Here is a 13,266-nt window from a genome sequence, read left to right as displayed (position 1 = left end):
TGCTCAAAGCCTCATCCAGTCTGGCCTTGAACCCTTCCAGGGATGGGCCATTCACAATTTTTCTGGGCATCCTATTCCAGTGCCTCACCACCTGCTGAGTAAAGTATTTCTTCCTAATATCTAATCTTGTCTTGAATGAATAATTACTGTTCTCTAGTCAGTGAACTACAGTTAATAGGGATGAAGTATAGTACATTAATCTCTGTATTTATGAGAAAAGACATGTTGTTTTGAAAAATCTAGTTGGGTTTGTTTTTATTCTGTACATTCCTTAGCACATTTATAACTGGCAAATAAGGCTAAGAAGTGTGTGTGGGGGAAACAGCAAATTCAAGAACTCTTAAATGCTTCCAAGCTTTTATACTTTCTGAAGAGTATAAACCACACTGTAAGAGGAGTTTAGAGTTTCACCATTCAAATCCAGTTGAGTGATGGCTCATGGAAGTGTGAATAGGTGCAGTTCATCATGTCTCAGCCTTTCTGAGGGAGCCAGTGCAGTTCCCTGCCTCACTAAACTGAAGACAATGAGGTCTTCTCAAATTTATGAATAGTGGTTTCATTTTTCTGTGGTTTATGTACAGATTCTGTAACACACCATCGTGCAGAGTTTCAGACTGAGCATCCACTGCTTTCAACCTCCTGACTTAAATCAACTGTGTATTACCTTAAATTTGAAAAGAAAACAAATGGTTTCCTCACATTTCAGCGGGGAAACCATTAATAGTCCCTATTGCAGAAATCTGTCTTTTTAACTGCACTCTGCAGCCACTGAAAGCAGGACTCAGTTCTGTCTTGTGTCCACCTCAGAGAGCAAATCCATTAAGCAATTTTGTGCATTTCAGAAATGGTCTGTTTTCGATAAATTATGTAACTGTCCTGAGTATATCTGTAAACTGAATTTTGAACTGTGAGTATAGACAAGGACAATTAACTGCAAAAGGTGATTTCAAAACAGTGCATTGGATAAACTATAATGTTGCCAGAAAATGCTCTGTATTAAGGAAAGCATTTTACAGCAACTTGCTTTATAAATTAGACCAGCTGTGTTATGGATTGTAGTTAATTTTAATCACATCAAAACATGCAGAATTAAAAGCAGTTCAATGAGATGCAGTTTTAACCTTTCTAAGGGATGATTCTGCTAAATAGACTTTTGTTAGAAAATAAAGACAGCGAAACGAAGATAAGGGCTTGCACATTTTATTTCACTCTGCCTGAGAAATATTAGATATGTTTTACTGGATACAATACCTAAAGCAGAAATGGAAATAGATTAATAGATTCTCTGACCCCCCAAAATAACAAGGTTGGGTAAATTATCACTCTGGGCTGTGTTCCCAAAATAGAGTTGAGTAAAATATTACAAGTTCTTAAAAGAGGAAATATTAGCATGTATTTTTTTATCCCAAAACTCTAACACCACAAACCTTCACAAAGGAGCTGCTTAAGGTACCTGAAATCAATAGCCACTGACTGATTTTAGTTTCCTTTTAATAACTGCTAAAATATAGAGCTAGAAAATCTTTGGAATCTGAAACAAAAAATACCCTTTGTACCATGGTTTCTGCTTCAGATTTGAGGGGTCAAGGCAGAAGCCACACACTGTAGCCCTTGCCCAGCCCACGACCAGGCAGCAAGATGCAACTTTTGAATGCTTCAATGTACTTTGTGTTGCTGCTGCTACCTCTTCTCAGAACAACCAGAGGGTCCAAACCTGAAAGTACATCTCCAGTCTGCACCCATGCTGGTTGGGTTAGAAGTGTGATTTTGAATCTGATGTCCTCATCCTCTCAACTTGTGCTTTAGTGCTTCAGTGTCTAGCACAGCTGTCTGGGGTGTGGATTCCTTGCAGAGGAAAGGAAACTGTGCTATGTCAGAGCACATTTCATGCAATTCTGGCCCTTGGAACTCTTCTGTCTGTGGGACTGGATTACAGCTAGTCCAAAGTTCTCAAAATGTGCAAGTCCTCAGCATCAGCAATTCTGCCACAAGTAGCCTTCAGGTGTAATTGTCACATCTGGCTGAAGGTATTTGTATGTGCAGGTATCTAAGGTGTCCAAAACCTTTCTTACTCAGCAAACATTTAAATACAGATTTAGGTTAAGCCTCCTCTTAAATGGATGAGTTTGGGTTTAGAGCTAGACTTCTGGAAGTATTTAAGATTTCAAGGTGGTTATTGAGAGATTAAATTCTCAGTGAGGTTTTTGCTGTTTTTTCAGAAGGAGTGTTGCCACTTACACTGAACTAAACACGTTTAAACACCCTTTCAAATATGGTCCTTGGGCACTGGAAGCTCTCTCCTGCATCACACTGCAGAGCCATGACTCTGTAGGAACCTAGGTGTCAGGGGGTTTTGATAAGAGCAGGGCTTGGGAGGTGTCTGCTTGGGAGCAGACACCTGAAATATTCAATCACCTGAACATTAGTCAAATGCTTATTTTTGGGAGCCTTTGAAAAATCCATTACTTGTATCTTCAACTACAAGGAGACCTTTACAATCTGGCTCTTACGCTTTGTGGTGCTTCACAGAGCAATCTATAAATACCTTAAAAACCTGGGGCTACTGCTATGGATGCATAAGTACCTCAGTTATACTTTTAAATAAAACTTGTACCCTTATTACTTTTCACAGTTGGGAGCTTATGCTAGAATAATTAGAAGTGTAAGACAGTTGAGAAAGAAATAATTTGTGTGCTGAAGAATACTGCCTTTTAACAAATTTGTCCTGCTGTTTTACAGGTAAAGGTGATGTGTTTGGTGATATCTTCTGGAAGGAAACCAGTCTGGCCCACGCCTGTGCCAATGTACGGGCTCTGACATACTGCGATCTACACATTATTAAACGAGAAGCCTTGCTGAAAGTCTTGGACTTTTATACTGCTTTTGCAAACTCCTTCTCAAGGAATCTCACCCTCACCTGCAATTTGAGGAAACGGGTAAGGTGACAGCTCTTGTTTTCCCCTTTCGCTTACCAAGAGACTGCACAGTCTTGCAAACCGCTTGCAGTGTTTAACAACCCCCGATTTACTCTTGAAGTTTTCAGGCCATTTCAGATTGACTGGCCTTTCAGTAAGTGCTGTCACTGTTTGTAATGATGGCTCAATAAAAGTTACCTGTATTGTTACCTGAGATTTGCAGCTCTGAAGAGCAGTCCTAGCAGGATGACATATGAATTACATTTCCTTTCCTTTACTTCATAGTTGCTGGTTTTCAGTTTGTTTTTATTGCCTCATTGCATAATGTATAAAGTTAGATTTTATAGAATCATAGAATCCATATTCTGGAGTCCTCAGAGGTGAGGTTTAGTCTCTCACCTGCTAAGATACAGGTTAGAGGACAGTCTGATGGATTTACATGGCATAGACCAACTAAGAGAATTATTGATGTTAAACAAATACAATACACTCTGCAAAAGTACTGTATTAATACCTGATTCTTGCAGTCGTGTAGTCTAGAATTTTAATTTGGCAAGGTTAATAAAGTTTGGTAATGATTTTACATTCACAGCTCACTTCTCAAACCATCCTGCTCATTTTATAATCAATCAGCAATGCTCTCTATCCATTAGTTCTTTCAAAGAACACTCCATCTAAAAATTAATTAGCTATAAGGGTGTATCTTGAAAACAGGTTAAGGGATTCTTTAATTCGCATTATGGCTGCAAAATTTCATCTTTATAATTTTATTTTATGATTGATGAGGGCTATATAAATTTCATTTGCATAGAGAAATCTCATAACAATAATTTATAGATTACTGAGCATTAACTGTGATCTTCTAGCTGCTGAAACACATTTTTCTGCTGCTGTACCTTGGGCATTCCACCTGATAATGTACCAAGGCTACCTCAGTAGTTCACAAGACAATTTCAGCCTCTGCAGTAGCAAGAGTTCAACACAACTAGAATCATATCATAGAATCATAGGATTTAGGGGTTGGAATGGACCTTACAGATCATCTAGTCCAAACCCTCCCTGCCATGGGCAGGGACACCTCCTCACTAGATCAGGTTGCACAAGGCCTCGTCCAGCCTGGCCTTGAACACCACCAGAATTTAACTATTTCAAGTCTAGTTTCTCTCTAGCCACTGGAGCATTGTACAAATGCTGCTTTCAAAGAAGGTTTAAATTTTAGTGCATTTCTTGTGCTCGTTAATATCCTGAGTATGGCACAAAATACCCATGGCAAAAAGCAGATGCAATGGGATTTACAGTCCCCCACTGTCCGTGCTGGAGCCTGAAAGAGCTGAATTATAATCAGGTTTGGTTCCAGCTTGTCAGCTTACCTCTGACTTCAAGGTTGTTAACTCCACTTCAGACCTAAAGGAAGGCTTTGGGGCTTGAAAGCTGGTTTGGAGTTTCTAGCTTATCACTTCTCTGTTGATAAGAAGTGCTCCAAGCCTTGACTTCAGCATCCCCCCTGGCCATCTCACGTGCCACCAGCACTGTGATGACAGTTCTGCTGAGGCATTGCTGATGGTGATTTCATGGGACAAGATAATGCCACATACATTGTACCAAAATGTATTCTTTCCTTCTTAAAGCCATGAACATGTCACTTCAGCTAGCTTCCTGAGAAAAACATGGACATGTCTTTTCCTGACAGGGCAGCGTGCTGGAGTTCAACTCTGTAGTCCATTGATGCATGTGGGGAATAGGCTTCTGGCTGAGTTTGCATGGATTTTTCTTCTCTCTCACACAACTTTGTTTTGAGGAAAATTGATTTCCCTGCTGGGCCCTGACATGGGGCGTGACCCAGGCAGAAAAACTAATGCAACTCAAGTTCCCAGTACAAATACCTGCTCTCTAGCTCAGTGCTGGGTATATGGACTTTGCCATGGGTGCAGTCACTCAAAGTAATAAGGGACAGCATTCCTAAAGAAGTGTTAGATTTTGCAGAAGGAAAGGAAATGTTGATTGTGGGTATGTGTGGGCATTCTGTGAGTGCCAATGAAAGAAAGGTTGTGTTGATGTGGTACATGCGGAGTGGAATTAATTTCACTAAATGTTGAGTAATAGTGTCCAAGTTGAGTGCTAATGTCCAAGGCAGTCACTAATCATCTTCATAGGCCATGAAGAATGGTTCCTCTAGGCAATCATCTAGGCCATCTTCATTGTCCAGTATGGGATGGAAAACCATCCCCTTTTGATTTTGAGAGTTAGTGATCATGGGATCACTAACTTTTGAGTATCTAGGGTACATTAAATGAGCTTCACCTGTTTTCTACAGTTTTAGTCAATAACTATTTTGGAAGGAGTCTCACTTCTGGCATTGCAGTTAGATGAGCTGAGCCAGAGCCTGCTTTGCAGAAACTCAGTGGTTTGTTCCTAGTCACAAAATAGATCATGCTACATTCAACACCAGGGACACAATCCAAGTCCTGTTGCATAAAGTTATTCAGGGGATTGTTACAAACCTCATATCTGCTGGAAATATATGTGATTCCCTGTTGGGCTCAGAGGCATTTGATGGTGAGTTCATCTCTGAGGAAAAGCAGAGCCATCCAGGACAATTCCATCAGGCAAACAGAAAGCAGTTGTTCAGGCAGTAAGACTGGGCTGACAGCTGCACTATACCGCAGCATTTTGTGCTGGCGTCATGTAATCTAAATGGAAAGAAAATCATTGTCCCCTTTAATTGATTTCAACAGAAATATATACTTAGCACTTTCTCTACAGAGTCATCACTCATAAGGTTTGACATTTAATTATAACATAAATACACTTCTTGCGGTTCTCTGCACAAGATGATGACTGTTCTCACTGTCAAAGATGTATGGCAAGAAGGGTTCTTTCATCAGGTCTTCTCTTAGAAACACACATACATGGATTTGGGTGCACACACACGTGTTTGTGCTGCCCTGTCCCTCAGCCAGCACTTTGATGTAGTCCATAGACTGCAAAATATTCAGATGTTCAAAAGGCTAATAAATTAATAATAGTACTGAGCACAAAAGGTTAGTTCCACATGACAGGGAAGAGAAAGTCTTACTGAAGTGGGAAAACAATGTTTTCTCACTCCTAAATAACATTTAGAGGCCTGGCATGTTGAAAGAACTCCTTAAGGCATCTGCTCAGCATGCTATTACCAACCCTGGGGTTTTGTTGGTTTTTTTTTGTGTTAGAAAGCTCACCCATCATGTTGCACTTAGGAGCCCATAAAGCAAGTGTTCCTGCTAGCTTTTCCACCTGCAGTCATCTCTCCTGCCCAGGGTGGCGAGGTGACTTTTAATATGTAGTTGCAAAGTATTGTAGCATATCATGTTTCGTGCTCTGAAATCTTTATGGCACATCTAACATCACTAATGCACACTCCAAGGCAGAACCAGGACTTTGAACTTTCTTTTTTTTTTCCCCAAATAGGGAAAATAATTATTCTGGAAAGATATTCTTTAAAATCACAATGAGATTACATAGCTGACTCTGAGGACTGCAAGTTATAAAGCAGCGTTTGGGATGAGCCTTCAAAGAGTTAATTACTGCCTTCTGATATTGGAAGAGAATCTTAATAATGTCTAATTCATTAAGTGCCTTTCAAGATTTCACACAGCTGGAGGGGGGTCTCTCTGCAAGCTTGAGCCATGGAGCTCAGCCTGAAGAGGGGAGTAAGACTGATCTCTAGGAGCTTTGTAACATCCAACCCTGAAGGGGCAGGGAGCACCTAAGATTCGTAGAAGCTCATGGTTTTAAGGAATGACAAAAGTCAGAGGGTCCACAAAAGCTTGCAAAGTTTTATTAGTAAATTACACAGTTGGTATGGAAATTGGTATAAGTTCCTGATCTCCTTGTATAACACATGGCAGAGGGTTTTGGATAAAGGGATGGGGTGAAAGGGAAGAGAGGGAGATGAATTAAAGAGGGGGAGTGAGAAAGGAAGGAAGAAGAGGGAGAAAGAGTGATCACCAGTTCTGGCTCCATCATCAATCCATCTGGGGTGTCCAGGGTCATGGGGCACATGTGTGCCCAGGCTTTGTGGAGGTACCTGTTTATAGATAGGCTTTCCCCTCCATGGAGATATGTTTCTCTCTTTCTATGCAAATTACTGATCATGTGCAGTCCAGGCTTCTAGACTTTTCTGGAAGTGAGTTGGAGGTTTCAGGGGTCTTGGGTGGTCTTGATCCCCTTCCACAGTATATGGAGCCTTTTCAAACTCATTCCTGCACTTGCACTGTACAGTGTTGTGCTTATCTCTGGGAGACAGAAACAAGGATGTTGGTCCTGGAAAAGTGGCCCCTGCTCCTCTGCATCCTGTTTTTTCTCACAGTGTGTCATTACCAGCAATCCTTGGTTGGCTCCACAGCTATCCAGCTATTGATGTTTGAGACATACACTTTAGCCCCCTAATCTTCTAGGCTTCTGCAGGCTCAAACCCATATAAATAAAAATACCTTTTATTGATGGACAAAATTCAGGAAGACCTATATCAAGCTCCCACAGAAATTGAGTGTTCAGCTGAAATATTTTTAAAGTATTTTTTTTCCTTTTCTCATCATTGCTTCCATTTTCACCAGCTAATGCATGAACCTCCACCAAACTACAAGCCCAACACTGCCTGGGCAAGTGCAGGGAAAAATCCAACTGAATTTTTTTCCCTCTGAAAATCACAGGTAAAATTCTCCTGTGCTTCCATACAGCAAAGATTTCCCTCACAGATTGTAAGGTACACAGTTGCATCCTGCTGTTTTTTACCATGAGCAAAATGAGCTGTGTTAAAGGAATGAGTCAGGAGCAGCCAGGGAAGAGGACAATTGTTCGTGTCTGACCTCTGCTGCCTTTGCTCCTGGAAGGTGTGTTGGAGAATGAGCCAAAGAGATGTCAGGAGAAATGAGTGCCTTTAAGGCAATGAAATCCCATTTGGAGAGGCTCAGCTCTTTTCCCTGCGATGCTCTTAAAGCCAGGGACAACACTGTGAGCAACTGATGTTATCTAATTCCTCCAGCACACTGAATCTCTCAGGCTTTTTAGCAAGTGAGGCCATCAAACTGTGTTAACACACATGTCCTATATTCCTTTTTATTTTAGATTAGAATAATTTCCTTTTAAATTGCCTTCCTGCTCTTGCTTGAGGTTCTAATGCATCACATATGGTTTCTTCACTGAATCACTCATCGTTTCTGTATCCTATACTTTTTAGAAAAGCTTTATTTTAATTTGAATTCCATGTTCATGTCTCCTAAAAGTGAAGGTTGTACAAAGGTTCATTGGCAATCCCTATTTTCATTTTTAAGACCCTCCCAGTGCCGTGCTCTATTAGCAAGTGTCCTGATACAGAAGCAATGTCAGAGGCAGAAAGCATCGCTCAGCATATCAGCCCTTGCCCCTGAAGGTCACATGTGTTCTGGTGAATCTGAGGATTTTTGCAGATTTTGGGCTCTGAATTAAGCCATTCACAATCACAGTTCAGTGTTATTTGCACTTTGCCAGCTGGTTCTCACACTCATTCCTGATCAGTCATGGGGAGTGACTTGCTTACATAGAAAGGGGTCAGAGTGTGGTCCTTGAGTACCTCTGGCAAACAGAAAGTTGAGAGGTGAGTGTGGAGCAGGATGTGCTGAATACCTCCTCTGTCCCATGGTCCATCTTCACTGACAGGTCCATTTTGACCTTTTTTCAGTCTGTTATTGGGAACTTTATCCATGTGGGACATCAATGATAACAAAACCTATCTGGAAGAAATCATCATTATTAACGAAGAGAAGCAGGGGAGAAAATCATACTGCTTAGGGAGCTGCTGTGACTATAATGTAGATCAGCTGGTGGAGGCTTCAGTGGAGTCCTGGACTCCTGTTCTGTGATAATAACATGACCTTGTTCAAACTGCTGATTCTTGAGAAACTGCTAAGGGTCTGGGCCAAAGCCATGTTAGGAATTTACTCGTCCAGATAATAGAGCAATTCTTTGTGTATTTGTAGCTGTGTGGTTACAGACAATCCGGCACAGTCCATGCTCCACCTTCTGCCATCAAGAGACCCATTGATCCTTCCAAGTAAAGACTAGAGATCTGAAGTTGGAGTTTTCTTTGCACCTTTTCCTTCCCATCTCCTGCTCCCCTGAGCAATTCTTTGTATCTTTGGTCCTCTTCAGGGACATGGGGATTTGAGTTTAAGACATTCAAAACAAGGAAGTTAGTCCTTGGAGGACTGTGCATGACTTTGCTAGGTAGAAGAGCAGCATAAAAATTCAAAGGGAAAGCTGCAGCAGCATTAACTTCACCCCTCGGTGCCTCTCTGCCAGACGGCATGGGACAGCTGTCTGAGCAGAGCAACTGCAGTTGAGAGCTGTCAGTGGGTTTGCTTTCTCACTTCTGGTTGGGGTTTTTTGGTAGCTGTGAGTCTGACTCTTTACTGTGTGCCTCACTCCCTTCCCTCTGCTATTTGCCACTTCGTCATTTCCCATACACTGGTCTCTTCTGGGCACTCTTCAGGTCATAGTGACCATGGAGAAATAAGGAGTACAGGAGCAATTGCACCTCTGAATTCCTCCTTGGAGGCACAAAGGGAGCACAGTGGTTTTGTCAAGCACAGGTGTGCTCACTTGGCTGCAACTGTGCTTGTGGGTGATTGCTGAAGTTGTGATAGCTCTGAAATCTTTTAAATACATCCAGAGAGGGCAACTAAGCTGATGAAAAGGAAGGAGTGTCCTATGAGGAGCAGCTGAGGATTTTGGGCTTTTCTAGTGTGGAGAAAAGGAGGTTGAGAGGATATCTCATTGCTCAATACAGCTGCCTGAGGAGAGAGGTGCTCATCTCTTCTGCCTGGGATCCAGCGACAGGACATGTGGGGATGGTTTAAAGCTGCTCCAGGGAAGGTTAATGCTGGACATTAGGAAACATTTATTTGCCAAGAGTGTGGTCAAACACTGGAACAAGATTCCTAGTGAGACGGTTGATGCCCCCAGACTGTCAGTGTTGAAGAGGCATTTGAACGTTGCCCTTAACATCATGCTGTAAATTTTGGTCAGCCTTGAAGTGGTCAGGCAATTGAATTATATGATGGTTGTAGATCCCTTCCAACAGAAATGTCCTGTCCTGTCCTGTCCTGTCCTGTCCTGTCCTGTCCTGTCCTCTCCTCTCCTCTCCTCTCCTCTCCATCTTAGTGAGTATTTAAATACTAACCTAAAAACCAGAGCACTGTATATCCCCTCGGGTCTTTAGGTAGCCTGGGGTAGTATGGTTTCCTGACAGTCTGGATTAACACATTTTGCCTGTAGACTGCAGGCAGATGTAGAGATCAGCCAATGCTCTATCATCTCTAATAGTGTTTCAGAGCCACATTAATCCCACAGGGTACCAGCAGGCCACTATTCTATTCTGAATATAATCTCTGAGTTAAATACCTTCCTCAGACATCCTGACCGTGTGTCTGTAGGAGCAAGAGACAAATCACCAACTCTGTTAAAAGCAGGGCTGAGTCCAATTCTGATAATCCTTTGGCATTACAGAGGTAGATTTTTTTTTCTGGATGTGTATCTTCCCTGTCTAAATCTAAATCAAAAGGTCATTGTATCTTGTTTATCTGCTGGTTTTTGTTGAGAAATGCTAGGCAATTTAGCATACCTTCTATTCAGGGCCTTTTGAACAGCATGGTATAGCTGCAGAATAAAATCCTGTGTGCTGATGTGATGCTTTCTGCACACAGGGACTCGGCAGCTGTTACAAAAGGCACTCTTCTAATTTACCCCAGTGAAAGGTATGAGCATGTCTTCTTCAGGCAGGCAGTGCAATCTGGGTGATTTATTTGTGTGTGGAAAGATCATTAAACAGGAATGTCAGGGATGGGCAGTGTCCATAGGAAAACAAAAATGTGAACTGGCTGTGTTAGAGTGAGGATCCAGATTGATGATGATTTGCTATTGTGCTTTTTTTCTGAATTAATACCATTTTCTTGTTTAGAAAGCTGTCTTAAATAAGAGATTCTCCTTACTTGACTAAGAAAGCTTTCTGTAGGCTGCCTGGTAATATTGATTCAGGCAGTGTTGCTTGCACAGGACTTGAATGATGACAAATAATAATGCACAGGTTTACTAATTTTAATCTTGTAGTTACTAAAAAGTAAACATTTTGTGTTCACCTCCCCTTGTCAACTGAAGTTGATGCTTTTCATCTCTTCCAACCGCAAAGTAAGGGGAAGGAATGTGTGTGGTGCAATGAGAAGCAACTATGCAATTTCATTTTTGATTTGCAGTTAAGAAAGTTTTTACCATCAGACAGGCAGGATTTGCACAGAAAGCCAGGAAAGAGGTTATGTTGTGTTATCTCACACGCCTCCAAGCAATTAGCCCAGAGCTATGGATTTCTTCTTGCATGGGCTGCTCAGCCTAATTAGAATGTAGATCTACAAATTTTTCAATGCGATAACTGCAAAAAAAAGGGGGAAATGTTAAAAACCTGAGATTATTAATTCCATCATTGCTTCCTGGAGCTGAACACCAGGCATTTTAGTAATGCAGCACAGCATGACTTGCAGGTATAAAAATGAATTGCCACACAAGACTTCTCACTCCCTAAACCTCACTTTGCAGGGCTGAGAATGCCAGTTGCAATGCACCCAAAGCCATGGCTGGGAACAAGAACTTCTGCCTATTCACTGGGGTCATATCAGTGGATTCCCATAGGCTATGCAAGGCACAGAGTCCTAGCATGGATCCAAGTGGGAGTTTTCTGGCTTTGCCCAAAATGGGATCCGTTTTGACACATCTAGAAATGATCAGTAAGAATTTCACAGCAGTTTTCCAATGAACATAGCACTGATTTATTTATTCTTCCTGCACTCTCTCAACAGGTTTTTGCCTTGACTTGCACAGAAAGACTCCTAAAATAAATAAATAGCTTCTGAAATGCTAAATAAACCTCCCTGCATAAGGTCTTTCTTTTCTGTGCAAATATAAATCCATTAATCTATTATTTTTCAGCACACACTTCACAGATGCAATAATACCCAAACATGCTGGTTCAGCATGTGGTAATCATTGCAGCCCTGCAAATCCTAGACTTACCTTACTTTGCAAGGTATTTTGGAGCTGCTTTCTACAGTGCATGAGGGAAAGTATTAAATTGTAAACAAAGTGCAGGAGCAACTTTGTGGGGAGGTTTGCACAAATCCCACTACTTTTAGTAAAAAATAAAACCCAACCTGTCACCTCCAACTTCATGGTGGCTGATTGACTGTGCCTTTTTTAATTGTCTGCCAGTGGCTGTGATTAGCAAACTGCCTCAGTTTAGGTCCCATGCAAAGAAAGTCTGGAGAAGCAATTTTAAGAGCTGATCAGATATATGCTAGAGGTGGGCACAGCTGTCAGGAGGGACAGGGAGATTCTGGAGGTACCTGAAATACGTTGAATCCCCTATTATTGCACTTTTGAGCAAGTTGCTGAAAGGTAAAAATCATCTGTGTGTTTACGAAGAATATGCATATTATTAATCCATGTTTTTTCCTCATATTTTTTTACTTCTCAGTCTTCACAGCCCTTAGTCTTAATTTTTTTCCCTTCCTAAAGGTAGCAAGACCATAATATCGTTTTCAGATATAAGTTACTGTTAAAATAAAGGAGCATAGTGTGAGCAGGTGTAAAAGTCTCTGATTCTCTTAACTCTATTAATTAAACTGTCAGTGATGTTTTGAACTTTGGGACCTTCCCTTGGACTTGTAGATGAATTTTAGATTTTTTTTATTAGTACTCCACAAAGTTGTCTCAACTGCCAAAAAGAGTCTGTATAGTGTTTCCTATCTAAATATTTCCATCAGTCACTGCACCTTCAGAGCAGGGAGACTAATCTCTCCATGCTCTGTGAGTACATATCCCCTTGGAAGGAGTCCAATGTCGTCTCTTTTTTATTATGGACAGCACTCCTGTTACCACAGGAACAGGCTTTGGCTTTTTCTGAGAACCTAAACCACTTTGCACTCCCTTAAAAAGGTGAAAATGGGGACCTAAGCAACCAGCAGATGACAGCAGCAAAGAACAGCCATTTCTTATCAGGGTATTTCTAACCTGTCAGATGAAATGTAGCATTTTTATTATGATTAGTTTGATTCTTCCATTTATTCCCATCATTTGCCCCTCAGTGCATAGACATTAAGTTTTCCTTCTCCATGTCCCAAACCTTATCAGGGCATCCCATCATCTTAACACGGTTTCTGTGTCTAAGCTCACTGTTTTCACTCTGTGCCATTGTAGTGAATTTCCATCTCCATCATGTGTCTGAGGCAAATCCATTTTTAAATGGAAGAGTTGTTGGTCAGAACAGCTCAATTATGAATGACCATCC

At 41.3% G+C, this 13,266-nt stretch overlaps 1 protein-coding gene across 1 annotated transcript in view; it reads left to right on the top strand.

Moving 5' to 3' along the window:
- KCNH5 (potassium voltage-gated channel, subfamily H (eag-related), member 5) overlaps window positions 1–13,266 on the top strand; it is a 140,632-nt gene that overhangs the window by 110,495 nt on the left and 16,871 nt on the right. The window contains exon 9 of the mRNA XM_009071777.1: window positions 2,740–2,936. Within this exon, the coding sequence (XP_009070025.1) occupies window positions 2,740–2,936 (197 nt within the window). The remainder of the gene's footprint in view (window positions 1–2,739; window positions 2,937–13,266) is intronic.

This window comes from Acanthisitta chloris, unplaced genomic scaffold (assembly GCF_000695815.1).
Source record: "Acanthisitta chloris isolate BGI_N310 unplaced genomic scaffold, ASM69581v1 scaffold6283, whole genome shotgun sequence".
NCBI classification, from domain to species: Eukaryota; Metazoa; Chordata; class Aves; order Passeriformes; family Acanthisittidae; genus Acanthisitta; species Acanthisitta chloris.
This window is presented reverse-complemented; position numbering and strand designations above follow the sequence as displayed.